General features: G+C 49.2%; 1 protein-coding gene across 1 annotated transcript in view; it reads left to right on the plus strand.

Moving 5' to 3' along the window:
• The window catches only part of TRPM8 (transient receptor potential cation channel subfamily M member 8), a 95,056-nt gene that overhangs the window by 48,018 nt on the left and 33,453 nt on the right, over window positions 1-13,585 (plus strand). The window contains exons 16-19 of the mRNA XM_068965093.1: window positions 154-370; window positions 8,223-8,314; window positions 10,962-11,103; window positions 12,386-12,557. Coding sequence (XP_068821194.1) covers window positions 154-370; window positions 8,223-8,314; window positions 10,962-11,103; window positions 12,386-12,557 — 623 coding nt within the window. The remainder of the gene's footprint in view (window positions 1-153; window positions 371-8,222; window positions 8,315-10,961; window positions 11,104-12,385; window positions 12,558-13,585) is intronic.

The following is a 13,585-nucleotide window of genomic DNA, read 5'->3' on the forward strand; positions in this document are numbered from 1 at the left end:
GGATCAGTTAACCAAGAAATGCCAAGGCTGAATTCTGGCTGCCTGGCCCGGGCCCGGCTGTGGGTCTGTGTTCATCTGTGTTTAGAAGGAGAGGTGAGGCCTGCACAGCGACGCTGGCTGGGATGGTGAGAGGGCTTTCCCCTCCCGGTCCAGGAAGAAGCCCCTGGACAAGCACAGGAAGCTCCTGTGGTACTACGTGGCCTTCTTCACCTCCCCGTTCGTGGTCTTCTCCTGGAACGTGGTTTTCTACGTCGCCTTCCTCCTGCTCTTCGCCTACGTGCTGCTCATGGATTTCCACTCTGTGCCCCACGCCCCGGAGCTGGTCCTCTACGCGCTAGTCTTCGTCCTGTTCTGTGATGAAGTGAGACAGGTAGGTCAGTCCTCACGTGGGCGCCCCCTCCTTTCCTCAGTGGGCGGTGTCTCCCTAATGCCACGGAGGAACAGAAGTTGCTCCTGAAGTTCCAAAGTCACTGTTTCCCCCAAACAAACGTTCTCCTTGAGTGATCTCCCATGAACATGAAGACGCACTTCCATGAGATCTCTTAGCCCCAGGCCCGTGCTTTGCTCTGTGATTAATCACTAGGGATCAGGAATGTGTTCAAACAGTAGGTTGACCGTGGACTCTGAACTCACTCCTGTGTTTAGGGTTTAGGAGCTATTTGTGGTCCGGTCGGTGCCATCACTGGGGGAGGCAGCAGCGCGAGCGGCAGGGGGGCTGGCAGTGGAGAGCATCCACTAAGCGCATCTCAGTGCGCAGCGTGTCAGATTGACAACGTTGGGAGTTCATATTCATTCTTGTGAATTTCAGGGAGTTCGTTTCAATTATTCCTGGTGCTTTTCCGTAGTTTCTTGGGATCTGCATTGTTTGACATCCTCTTCCCACCCTTGAATCCAATCTTGGCCCAGGCTGGGCACGTAGCACCGCTCAGTTAATAGTCATTGAATAAATAAATGTTGATGGTGAAGGTCAGTGCTGTCCCTAAACCATCATGAAAGGTCATTCAGAAAATCCTTTAAAAATGGTAATTTACAAAGTGTATGAGAATTGCTCTTGCCGTCACTCTCGTCCCATGTGAGCCCCAATGCAAGAACAGATCCATTCAACGAGGATGGCCTAGGTGCCTGTAGTTTATGAGGTGCTGTGCCAAGTGATACAAGATGTTTGGAGGGGCCAAGGATACTGGTCTTGACCTCACAGAGTCACTGCCTCAAATGACAATCCTAAATTGGTTTCAGCTATCATGCCAATTCTAATGGATTCTTCTAGGTGGCTTCTAGGATCCCTGGGTTGAGAAAGACTCTGAGGCTCTGCTTTCAGCAGAACCACATCTTGATGAATTAGCAGCATCAGCCATGGGCACGAGAGATGGCAGAGGTCCTGGCACCAACGCCCTGAATCTGCCGTTGCTTGCCCAGTAGGTGGGAGTTGCAGGTGTGGACTGCAGATGGGGAAGTGTGTTGAGCACGATCAGATTATCAGGCTTCCAGTCTGATAATCTCCCTCAGCAGGTCTCCCCCGGGACCTGGTCCTGCTAATGTGCAAAAGGCTTCTCTGATTTTGGATCAGCCTCATGGGAGCCCCAGCACTGGCTCAGGAGGTCACAGTTCAGCCCAGGGCCCTTCTGTATGAGTCCATGAGGGCTAGGGCTGCGACGGTGACGCACCACCAGGTGGCTGAAACAACGCAAGTTCATCATCTCATTGTTCTGAAGGTCAGAAGTCTGAGACCAGGTTGTGGGCAAGGCTGGTTCCTTCTGAGAACGCGAGGGACAGCCTGTTTGAGGCCCCTCCCTGGTTCCTGGAGACTTGCTGGCCATCTTTGCTGCTCCTCGGCTGGAGATGTGTTGTTCGATCCCTGTCCTCATGCCCACACCACCTTCTCCCCACGTGCGTGTCTCTGTCCCAGCCTCCCTTTGTCATGAGGACACTAATCATTGGGTCAGGGGCCCATCCTGCTCCAGTATGACCTCATTTTAACTAATCCACACCTGCAAGGACTCTACTTCCAAACAAGGTCCTGGGGGGTATTCCTTGGAAGTATCAATTTGGAGGGGACACGGTTCGACCCACAGCTCCTTCCATGCAGTCTATCAGTACTGTCTTTACTTGCTAGTTCTCTCTCTCTCTCTTTTTTTATTTTTTTGGACTTAACTGCGTATCAGCAGCCAAGATAGGAAAATACCTGCATGAGAGAATCAGAGAAAGATGGAAGGAGAGTCAACAATTAAAACAGAAATGGGCCATCGTGAGAGTTAACCAAGTTAAACTAGCACCTCTTGAGTTATGTTGTCATGGGAGTTGGCACTGCCCAGGGTCACACATGCTTCCTCCTAGACCAGTGGGGTCGGGGGCTGGGGCCCTGCCTCCCTCCCTTTGCTCCGCTCCTGGGCGTGGTTGATTACCCTTCAAAGCCACATCAAAGAGAAAGCTTTGCTGCTGCAGAGAAAGTGGATGAAAAGGCGAGTTTGAGGAGCTTTGTCTGGCTGCGGGGGGAAAGCCTTGAGTCTCACACCATCTTGGAGGCTAGCAGACCTCTTGTCCTTTGTGGATGGGGGATGCCCAGCAGGGAAATAAGTCATGAGCCCAAAGAAGTGGAAAGGGAGAGAGAAAGAGAAAACCAGCAGGAATTGCAAACAGCGTGGTTGTTGTTCAGGTGCTCAGTTGTGTCTGATTCTCTGTGACCCCATGGACTGCAGCATACTAGGCTTCCCTGTCCTTCACTCTCTCCCAGAGTCTGCTCAAACTCATGTCCATTGGATCGGTGATGCCATCCAACCATCTCATCCTCTGTCGTCCCCTTCTCCTCTTGCCCTCAATCTTTCTCAGCATCAAGGTCTTTTCCAATGAGTCAGCTCTTTGCATCAGGTGCCCAAAGTACTGGAGTTTCAGCTTCGGCACCAGTCCTTCCAATGACTGTTCAGGGTTGATTTCCTTTAGGATGGACTGGTTGGATCTTCTTGCAGTCCAAGGGACTCTCAATAGCATGGTAGTAATGGAATTTCTTTGATCTCGTTTCCTGTCCTGAAGTGAGCATCTTTCCTACTGTAAGCAGTCATTTTTTTCCGTTTTATTGAGATGTTGTTGACATAGCCCTGTATCCATTCCAGGTATGTAATATAATGACTTAACTTACATAGAACTGTGAAATGATAGCCACAGGAAGTCCCAGAGAGGAGCAACAGGACTGGATGCCTTGTGAGGCAGCCTCGCCCATCTCATCTGCATCAGCTCTACTGGGGAGTTCCAGCCTCTCGCCCAGACTCTGCTCCTGACCAGAAGTGGGTGGCAGGGGAATGGCTTCATTCAGATATTTGGTTTTTATTCACATTTAACCCTTGAGTATTAGCATAGGAGCTGGCGCTATTGTGTTTTTGGCAAGCATGTGTATCTTTTTAAAAAATAAATTGACAAGGCAGGGTCTTCCTGACTGAACCCCAGAGCTGTGCTGTGACGGAGAGTAAGTGGGGAGCCCTGAGGCCAGAGCCAGGCTTTGGGGAGGAAGCTCTCAGGAAAGGCTCAGGGGTAGCTTTTTGGCTAGTGGGTGCTGTTGGCAGCTGCTTCTTGGAACAAGTGATAAAAAGTTCTTTTCCTGCCCTTGACTGCCCCTTACTCACACTCCCAACATTTCTCCCCTGGTCCCACTCCTGACCCTGCCTCCTGGCTGCATTTCATCGCAGAGCCTGCGATGTGACTCCCAAGGTCATCTGTATCCTCCAGGCACCTAAAGGAGCATCAAGTCCAGAGACAGGGCTTCTCCTGGACTGCTTCAGGGGCAGAGCTGGGCCTGAATGGAGGATGCAGGGAGAGTCATCCTGGCTCAAGTCAGCACACTTCATCCACACCCTCCTTCTTTGAACAGATATTTATTGGGCACCTACTAGGTGCCAAGCAGTGTTTAGACCCCAGGGATGAACCAAGAAGGCAAACATCTCTGTCCTCATAGACTTTTTCCCAGTTAGAGATGACCGTCAGGGTCCTTTCTGAGAGCTTTCAAGGAGAGGAGGTGAGCATGGCAGGTAGTGTAGAATGAGCGAGTTTTGAGTTGATGGGGAGGTTGGCAGAGAGGACCCAAGAGAGTGAAATTCCACGTCCTCTCAGCACAAGCGTGTCCCTTCAGATTCGGATGCATATCAACTGCTCGTCACTGATTCGGGTCATGCAGGAAGGAGCCTCAGGACAGGTGTGTTTAGCTTGAAGCGGTTCTCTGGGCAGGTGGAGTGCGTGGAGAGTTGCTCAGGAGAGACACAGCGGGGACTCTGCGTGTGAGCAGACAGTGGGCTAGTGTGCTACCCAGTTACTCCCCAGGCCTGACGTGACGCCTGCAGCATCCAACTGGGTCCCAGCTGTCCTGCCTTCCAAATGGGTGATATTTGACTGTGTGTAGCTCTGTCCCATGGACGGAGGAGCCTGGTGGGCTGCAGTCCATGGGGTCGCTAAGAGTCGGGCATGACTGAGCGACTTCACTTTCACTTTTCACTTTCATGTATTGGAGAAGGAAATGGCAACCCACTCCAGTGTTTTGCCTGGAGAATCCCAGGGACAGAGGAGCCTAGTGGGCTGCCGTCCATGGGGTCGCACAGAGTCAGACATGACTGAAGCGACTTAGCAGCAGCAGCTCTGTCCAAGTTTGTCCTCCTTCTATGTAAAAAGTTATTCTTTTAATTTATTTTTAATCGGAGGATAATTGCCTTCCAACGTCGTGTTGGTCTCTGCCGTACAACAAAGTGAATCAGCTATCAGTATAAATACATTCCCTCCCTTTCGAGCCTCCCTCCTACCCGCCCATCCCACCCCTCTAGGTCACATCACAGAGCACTGAGCTGACCTCCCCGTGTTACACGGCAGCTTCCCGCTAGCTGTCTATTTCCCATGTGCTCATGTGTGCCTGTTAACGCCGTCCTCTCAGTTTGTACCCTGTCCTTTCCCAGCTGTGCCCACAAGTCTGTTCTCTATGTCTGAGTCTCCATTCCTGTCCTGCGATTAGATTCATCAGTATCATATCTCTAGATTCCACATATGTGCATTGTACGCGTGCATGTTCAGTCACGTCATGTCTGACTCTGCGACCCCGTGGACTGTAGCCTGCCAGGCTCCTCTGTCCATGGAATTCTCCAGGCAAGAATACTGGAGTGGGTTGCCGTTTCCTCCTCCAGAGGATCTTCCTGACCCTGGGATCGAACTCACATCCCCTGTGTCTCCTTCATTGCAGGCAGATTCTCTTACTACTGAACCATTGGGGAAGGCCTATATATATGCATTAATATACAATACTTGTTTTTATCTTTCTGACTTACTTCATTCTGTATAACAGGCTCTAGGTTCATCCTGTAAAAATTCTTCTTGAAGGGGCAGTTTGAATCCAGCAACCCTGCGTATTAAGGCAGTGGTGAAGGACATGCTTAGGGTCGTGGGGCCTAGGCCAGCCCTGCCAGGCAAGAGCCGCTCTGATTGTGTGGTCTGTGAACCAGTCTGCGATGCCAGCCAGCCTTGCTGATTCTTGACATTACAGGACTCTGACACTAGAGGTTGCTGTTTTCCCTCAGGTCTGCAGTCTCAGGCCTTTGGAATCCTCCATGCGGTTGGTTTCCTCAAACCATCAGTTCTGCCAGCCTGGTACTGTCTTAATTAACCCAATTCACACTTGTTAGCAAAAATCAAAACCAGGCGGGATGCTACCTGTTTCAGATCGTGTCTGGGTGTCAAACTCATGCTCCAGTGTCTACCTGGGTCCCCTGCCCATGAGGGGATGATGGTGGCAGAGGTTGCTCTGTTAGTTGGAATTTTTAACCAAGGCAATCAATAAGTGCAAACAGAGTTAGTTGCTAAATAACTCTTAGGTCTATTAAGCAGTCTGTGAATGTTTATTTAAAATGAGGCAAGACCCAGCATCCCTTCATGGAGAGCACACTCATTCTTCAGGCCCTCGAATCCCCCAGTCCTGAGAAAGATGGTGAAATATGGCATTTTATGAATGTAGCCTGACCCTGGCATTCCATTCAGAAAAGAGACTGCTGTTCCTTTTTAAAAATGTCTTCTTACTGTAACAGTGTCTCCCAGCCGCAGAATTGATCTACTTACTGTCCCTCCCATCACGAGTTCAGAGGCTGAGCCAGGCTGGCGCTGTCCTGTTGCCCTGTGCCTACCTGCCTCGCAGGCCAAGTTCTCAGAAGAGGGAAGTAGGTGGCCGGGAGAGCCTGTCCCAGCCGCCCTCACCTTGCCCTGGGTGGGTGGTGACCCACATCACTGGGGTCACCCAATGGACTGTTAGAGATCTGAGCCCACAACATCCACCACCCCACAGGGGAACAGGATCAGATAAGGCTGCTTACGTTTGGGGGATTTTTTTTAGTGTTGTTTTTTTTTTAATTAAAGTTTTTATTTTGTATTGGGGCATAGCCAATTAAGGGCTTCTCTGGTATTTCTGTGGTAAAGAACCCAGCAGCCAAATGCAGGAGATGTAGGAGACTCAGGTTCGATCCCTGGTTTGGGAAGATCCCCTGGAGAAGAGAGGGCAACCCACTCCACTGTTGTTGCCTGGAGAATCCCATGGACAGAGGAGCCTGGCGGGCTGCAGTCCATGGGGTCGCAAAGAGTCAGATACGACTGAGCACGCATGCACATAGCCGACTAACAATGTCGTGATAGTTTCAGCTGAACAGCGAAGGGACTCAGCCGTACATATACATGTATCCATTCTCACCCAAACTCCCTCTCATCGAGGCTGCCACACAACATTGAGCAGAGTTCCATGAGCTATATGGTAGATCCTTGTTGGTTATCCATTTTAAATATAGCAGTGTGTACCTGTCCATCCCAAACTCCCTAACCACCCCTTCCCCCGGTATACCTGGGGGATTGTAATACTTTCTTGGTACTTGATTTCATAATGTTCTCACCCCCTTGCCCACTAAAGTTGCCATTTGCATTTATCAAAGAGTAAAGAGAAGGGCTTCTTGAGAAACTGATGCTGTTTCTTGAATCTCTTCCAAGTCTAAGACTGGGGCATCCCCCTGGAGTATAAAGAAGCAGGGTGATGCTGGAGAGAGGAAACCGGATTTCAGAACCCCGGGACCCACCACTGGCTGCTTCACTGTCTTTGGGCGAGTTTCTTTGCTTCTTTTTCTTAGGCCTTGGTTTCAGGTGCAGAACAGGAAAGGAGGTACCTGGATAGTGGGTGGCCCATGGTGGTGAGTTCACGTAGTAGGTTTGAGAAGTGCCATGTTCCTTTGATGACGCATCTTTGCTGTTATTTTCCTCTTCCTTCAGTAAGGCAGGTACATGGTTTCCTTATCTGAGCTCACTGGGACCTTTGGTCTCACCTCCCCTCCGACCCTTATCATGGTTGATTTTAAACATGTTTAACATCTGTCTTTCCCATGGGCCAGTGGAGTCCTTGAGAGTCCACATTACACCCGATCTGATGTCTTTGTGTCTCAGGAGTCCAGCACAGGTGTTTGCAATCCTGTGGCCTCTCAGTAAATATGTTCTGACTGGATGAGCAAATGACCAGGTGAGATGACCTCCCTGGAATCACCCAAATCTAGTGGACGGATTGCCAGAGAGGCTGTCCAGATGCAGCCTCTTCTAATGGATAATCTTATCCCTCTTTCAGTGTTTTCCTGACACGCTTTCTTCTGAGAAATCATGACTGATATATACACATCATGACAAAAAGATCCTTGAGACACATTGTTCCTGTCAGTCATTTCTGTGACCACATCTGTTCTCTCAGGTGCCATGTATAGCACCTGCGTGCAAAAAAGGGTTTTTTTTTAAACTTCTAAAAAAATAAATGTTCCCCTTTTCAAGACATTTTATTGTCATGTGTCAGAAAATATTTATAGTAAACACACAAATCTGTGATGACAGCAGTATGGGTAACACCCTTGAAGAGTTGTCCAGTGCACAGCCTACACCACTGTACATGGCGGTTGGGGGAGGGTTCCAACTTGGCCCACACAGGCTCTGCAGTTCCTTTTTAAAGAACAGTAAGGATCCATGTGTCTTTCTTCCCTTGACTTTGTTAGCAACATATGAACAACAGAACAGCAAGCATGCGACCTTACTTTCCAATCCCCCGGGAATCACAGGGGTCAGTTGCAGGGTGTACTTGGTACATCACGGACTCAGAATGGTTCTGGAGAGAAATGTGTGAGCGTGAATCAACCTGGACGCAGCTGATGTTCCAGCTGCTGTGTCCTTTCTTTCCCTCTGCTCTGCAGTGGTGCGTGAACGGTGTGAATTACTTTACCGACCTGTGGAATGTCATGGATTCACTCGGGCTTTTCTACTTCATAGCGGGAATCGTGTTTCGGTAAGTAGTCCTCACCACGTCTTCACGTGTCAGGTGTTTGCGGATTCTCTCAGGTGGAAAGGTGGAGGAGAGACATTTCAAGCCCAAGATAAGTGAGATAGGATGAAATATGGTCCTAGTATTTTATGAATACAGGGCTTCCCTGGTGGCTCAGTGCTAAAGAATCCACCTGCCAATGCAGGAGACAGGGGTTCGATCCCTGGTTTGGGAAAATCCCCTGGAGGAGGAAATGGCAATCCACTCCAATATTCTTGTCTGGGAAATTCCACGGACAGAGGAGCCTGTGGACTACAGTCCATGGGGTCACAAAGAGTCAAATACGACTTAGCAACTCAACAACAGCGACAACAACAACAACAGCGACAACAACGTTATGAGTGTGGTGGTGGTGGTTTAGTCACTAAGTCATGTCCGACTCTTGCGATCCCATGGACTGTAGCCTGCAAGGCTCCTCTGTCCATGGGGTTCTCCAGGAAAGAATACCTGAGTGGGTTGCCATTTCCTTCTCCAGGGGATCTTCCACCCACTTAGATCCAGGAATCGAACTCAGGTCTCCTGCACTGCAGGCAGATGATTTACCAACTGAGCTCGGAGGGAAGAGACTATCTCCAGAACACCATTCAGAAAAGCGGTTGCTATTCCTTTTAAAAAATGTTTTCTTACTACAGCAGTCCCTCTGCACCCCAGAATTGGTTTGCTTACAGTTCTTCCCATCACATGGCTGGAGGGTGAGCTGGTCTGGGGCTGCCCAGTTGCTATGTACCCTCCCTGCCCCCCCCAACCCCCCACCCATTTAGAGATTATTACAAATGCCTGTTGTCTCTGCCTCTTGGAGCCACAGCCTGGTTGATATAAGTTGTGTCTCCTCTCATCCCCCACCTCTTGGTGATCTGTAATTAGAAAGAAGTTCTTCGTGGTTTTTCTCTTTGTGCTTGTAGAATTTGGGGAGAGGAAATTAGAAATTGAGGGCCCTAGAGAATGACGAGTGTGTAAATATCACACAGCATTTTGCTTTGAGGACAGAATCTAACATGCATTTAACTTCAACTCGAATGTTGGTTCTGGAGCCTGCCCTCCCGGGTGCAAGGTTTCCTCAATCTCAGAGCTCGTGATCAGAAAAGCCAGTTGGAAATTGTGTTTGGAGGGGAAAAGCAACATGACTCCACCTGATAGGGATATTGGGGTGCACCCAAACCGTGAACCCCCTTGCCCAGTCCTGCTCCTTCCAGACCTGCCTCCCCAGTAGCTTCAAGGTGAAGCTTGTGGTTCTGATGGAGCAGAGAAGCTTGACTATTCGTATTTACACCCACTTAGAATGAGAAGCTTTACAGTGAGTGCTCATGCTATGATGTGAACTGGGTAAAGCTCAATTTTCTCCTTCAAAACCTCCCTATCTGCTTGGGTTAAAGGCTCAGCTTTTGGATCATGGTTGGACGTGATTTCTGGATCATTCCAGTTAGAGAGCACATAAGGTTTTCAATGAACACGTTAGCAGATGGTTAGTTAATCAAATGATCTGGTGCAAATGAGGTAAGTTTCATTGGGGGGAACCTGGCAGGCTCAGGTGCCAAGTGGTTGGCATCACTGTGGAAGCCTTGTGAGCCGGGAAGTTAGCGACAATGGGATTGGGTCCTACAGTAGTACAATAAATCCCATGTGTTATGTTAGGGGAGTGTGTTCATTAAGTCTGACAAAGTTAGACGCACGTAACACAATCTGCTATATAGTACTGTACTGTAATAGATTGATAGTACTTTTCATACAAATAATACATTAAAAACAAACACAAAAAATGAAACATTTTTGATCTTACAATATGGTACCTTGAAAAGTACAGTAGAACCAGCTGTATTGCTGCTGCTTTTACGCTTGCTTCTGGACAGCCTAGGCCTGAAATAAAGTTACAGCCCTACTGTACTCGACACTGTGGTTTGGTCACTAAGTTGTGTCTGACTCTTGTCGGCCGCATGGACTGTAGCCCACCAGGCTCCTCTGTCCACGAGATGTCCCAGGCAAGAATACTGGAGCGGGCTGCCATTTCCTTTTCCAGGGAATCTTCCCGACCCAGGGATCGAAACTGCATCTCCTGCATTGGCAGGCGGATTCTTTACTGCTGAGCTGCTTGGGAAGCCCACGCTACACAGAATGTACAGTGAAGCACACAAAGCCCAATTCTAGAGGGTGCATGCTCTCAGCAGTGCACACCAGGCAGCTGAGCTCATGTAATTGGATGTGGGAACCCACATTCGCATCTTTGAAAGTTCACATCTTGAAGGTTCATGTGTAGGGGACTGACTGTATTTAGGCTGAAGGGCTGAAGTGTGGGGAGTCTTGAGAGCTCTGCTTTGTGTGATATCCTCGTGTCTCCTGGAGTCACGAGGGCAGTGCACGTGGCCTTTGGTGTTCAGTGACTGACGGGCAGGTGCAGACCCTGGTCTATTTCCACTTTCGGTTCCCAGGCTTTTGGCGGTTTCTTCACGTTTGGTTATTTTTAAAACTAAAACTTTGATTATAAATCAACCACACTTCAGTAAAATTAAAAAAAAATACTAGAAAATAAAATCCATAAATAAATAAAAGTGAGACAAAAGCACAGCTTTGGAATGTTTTGTCAGCATCTCACAAAGTCTTTCCCTTCTTTCCACAGGCTCCACCCTTCTAACAAAACCTCACTGTACTCGGGACGAGTGATTTTTTGCCTGGATTACATTATATTCACCCTAAGGTTGATTCACATTTTCACGGTCAGCAGAAATTTAGGACCCAAGATTATAATGTTGCAGAGGATGGTAAGACTAAAGAGTGTTTGTGGTTAGTTGTCCTTCTTCTGACTAAACCCAGAGTTCCTTTTGTTGCTGAGAGGAACTTTTTCTTCACAGAGGGATGGTTGCATTTCATAATCAGTAGCATTTGTTTTTTTTTTTTTTTTGATCTGTTTTCCTCAGGGGCCCCTTCCAGGTTAAAATTTAATGAAAGATGACTGTTGGGAGCAAACTGCATAACTCAGCACATTACTAGTAAAGATCTCTATTTAGACTGTCCATGTTACCAAGTGCTCTCACTGGAGTCTTAAGCATTCACTAGGGGTGGCACAGTGGTAAAGAATCCACCTGCCTATGCAGGAGATGCAAGAAACTCAGATTCAACCCCTGTGTGGAAAAGATCCCCTGGAATAGAAAATGGCAGCCCACTCCAGTATTCTTGCCTGGAGAATCCCGCAGACAGAGGAGGCTGGTGGGCTACAGTCCATGGGGTCACAAAGTCGGACATGATTGAGCACGTGTGCGTAGGCAGGATAGGGACTTTTACACCCACTTCACAGATGTGGACAATTGGGTTCAGGAGGGTTCACATGTTTGTCTGGAGACAGGCAGTGAGTTAGAAGCACAGCGAGGTCTGGAACTTTAATCTTATAACCACGTAATACAGACCTCAGGGAAGCACCACCAGACCCATTTCATGGGGCCAGAGAACAGAAAGATAATTACACACTGACCATGTTGCTTCTCCCAGCTTGTTTCGCACGTGACCCAAACCTCCGTGTTTTTGTCTTTAAATCAGATGGGCGTTTGAATGAGCTCATCTTGAGGTTCCTTTCCAGCGCTGAGCTCCTTTGAGTTTGTGGTTTTAATTCAAAGCATATCTGGGGCATCGAGTCACCATGAAGTCATGCTATGTGTGCAGAACATTAAAAACAATAAAATGGTGCATTGTTGTCTAAACAGGAAAGCTTTTATTTTCCTTAAAAAAAAAAAAAAAAGCAACAGCTCAGGGGTCGGCTGGAGAGGAGGGGGGCACTGCGGAGCTGAGGCCCTCTTCTGCTCCCAGGCTGGTCTCATTCAGAAAGTCTCTGCTGCTGAGATGGCCTGGGGACCTGCAAGCAAAGATGCATCCGTCAGTGGATGCCCCAAGACCCAGGGGTGATGATGGCCATGTTTAAAAATTGGTGAGCGGATGATGCTGGCTGCCTTAGGTACCTGGGGCCCCTCTGCCCTTCTCTGTGGTCAGTGGAGCAGTTGAGCCGCCCTGGTGCAGTCCTGACTCTGCCCTCCTGTCCTCCTCCCTCGACAGCTGATCGACGTGTTCTTCTTCCTGTTCCTCTTTGCCGTGTGGATGGTGGCCTTCGGTGTGGCCAGGCAGGGGATCCTTAGACAGAACGAGCATCGCTGGAGGTGGATCTTCCGCTCAGTCATCTATGAGCCCTACCTGGCCATGTTTGGCCAAGTGCCCAGCGATGTGGACGGTGAGCCTGACATGGTGTGGGTGGGGACAGCTGGGAGGCGGAAGATGCTTCCAGAACCAGCTCCCAGGGAGCCTCCAGGGCTTTCCGGTTTGATCCTGAGAGCTGTCCTAGGAACAGGCTGCTGGAGTCCGGTCGACATCAGGCAGTGGACACTAACCCTCAAAGCCTTTTCCTTCTCCTGAGCAGGATCTTATGTACCCTGGCAATCTTGTACCCAGCATCTCAGCCTGCAATTTTTAAACCTTTTTAAAAAGAGTGTCTCTCAAATTTCTGACAGTGGCATGGCCAGTGATAGCCAGAATCCTCACTGGTGTAGAAAAGAGTGTTGTGGGTCTGTCCAGAGTGACAGGGTACCCATTTATCTCAAAAAGTGCAATAGTGATAAATTTTGCCCTGGAACCTGGAATTTAAGCTTCTGGTATGAGCTCACTGCCAACTATCTGGAGGCAGGTTAATGGTAGCAGAGATGGCATTAATTTGATCACAGCCAGTTGGCATAAGGAAAGCATGGGGCGTGCGTTTTGGATAAACTGTAGAACATCTTTGTGATGCTGGCGGTAGCTTGGGCTCATCGCGTTCTGTCCTGCCACAAGAAAAGCCCCGCGATGTTCACCCGGCCCGAGGCTTGTGTTTCCCAGCTCCTTGGTGTTTTCTCAATTGTCCCCATAGCCTCACGTGGTCTTTCTGGTGTCTGCTACTGCAGTCTCTTCCGAGACCTTAAGAATAGCTCTTTCCCATGTGCTGATGGAAAGGCACCTTGCTGTTATTGTTCCCCCGTCTGCACTCTGCACTTGCCATTTTACATAAACGGGTGTGTTTCGTCCTCCCGACAGTCCTATAGGTTGGTGGCCTTAGTCCCACGGGAGGCGGGCCACGGTGACCTAAAGAGTCAGTGACCGGTAGTGTTTGAGTCCTGGTTCCGTCACTCGTGTGCTGTGTGACCTGGGATGCAGCTGGCATCTCAGCCTCTAAGTTCTGCTGCTGGTAACGTGGGGGCAGCACCAGCTTCTCTGACTGGCGTCTCACCA

Source organism: Capricornis sumatraensis, chromosome 2, assembly GCF_032405125.1.
Source record: "Capricornis sumatraensis isolate serow.1 chromosome 2, serow.2, whole genome shotgun sequence".
NCBI classification, from domain to species: Eukaryota; Metazoa; Chordata; class Mammalia; order Artiodactyla; family Bovidae; genus Capricornis; species Capricornis sumatraensis.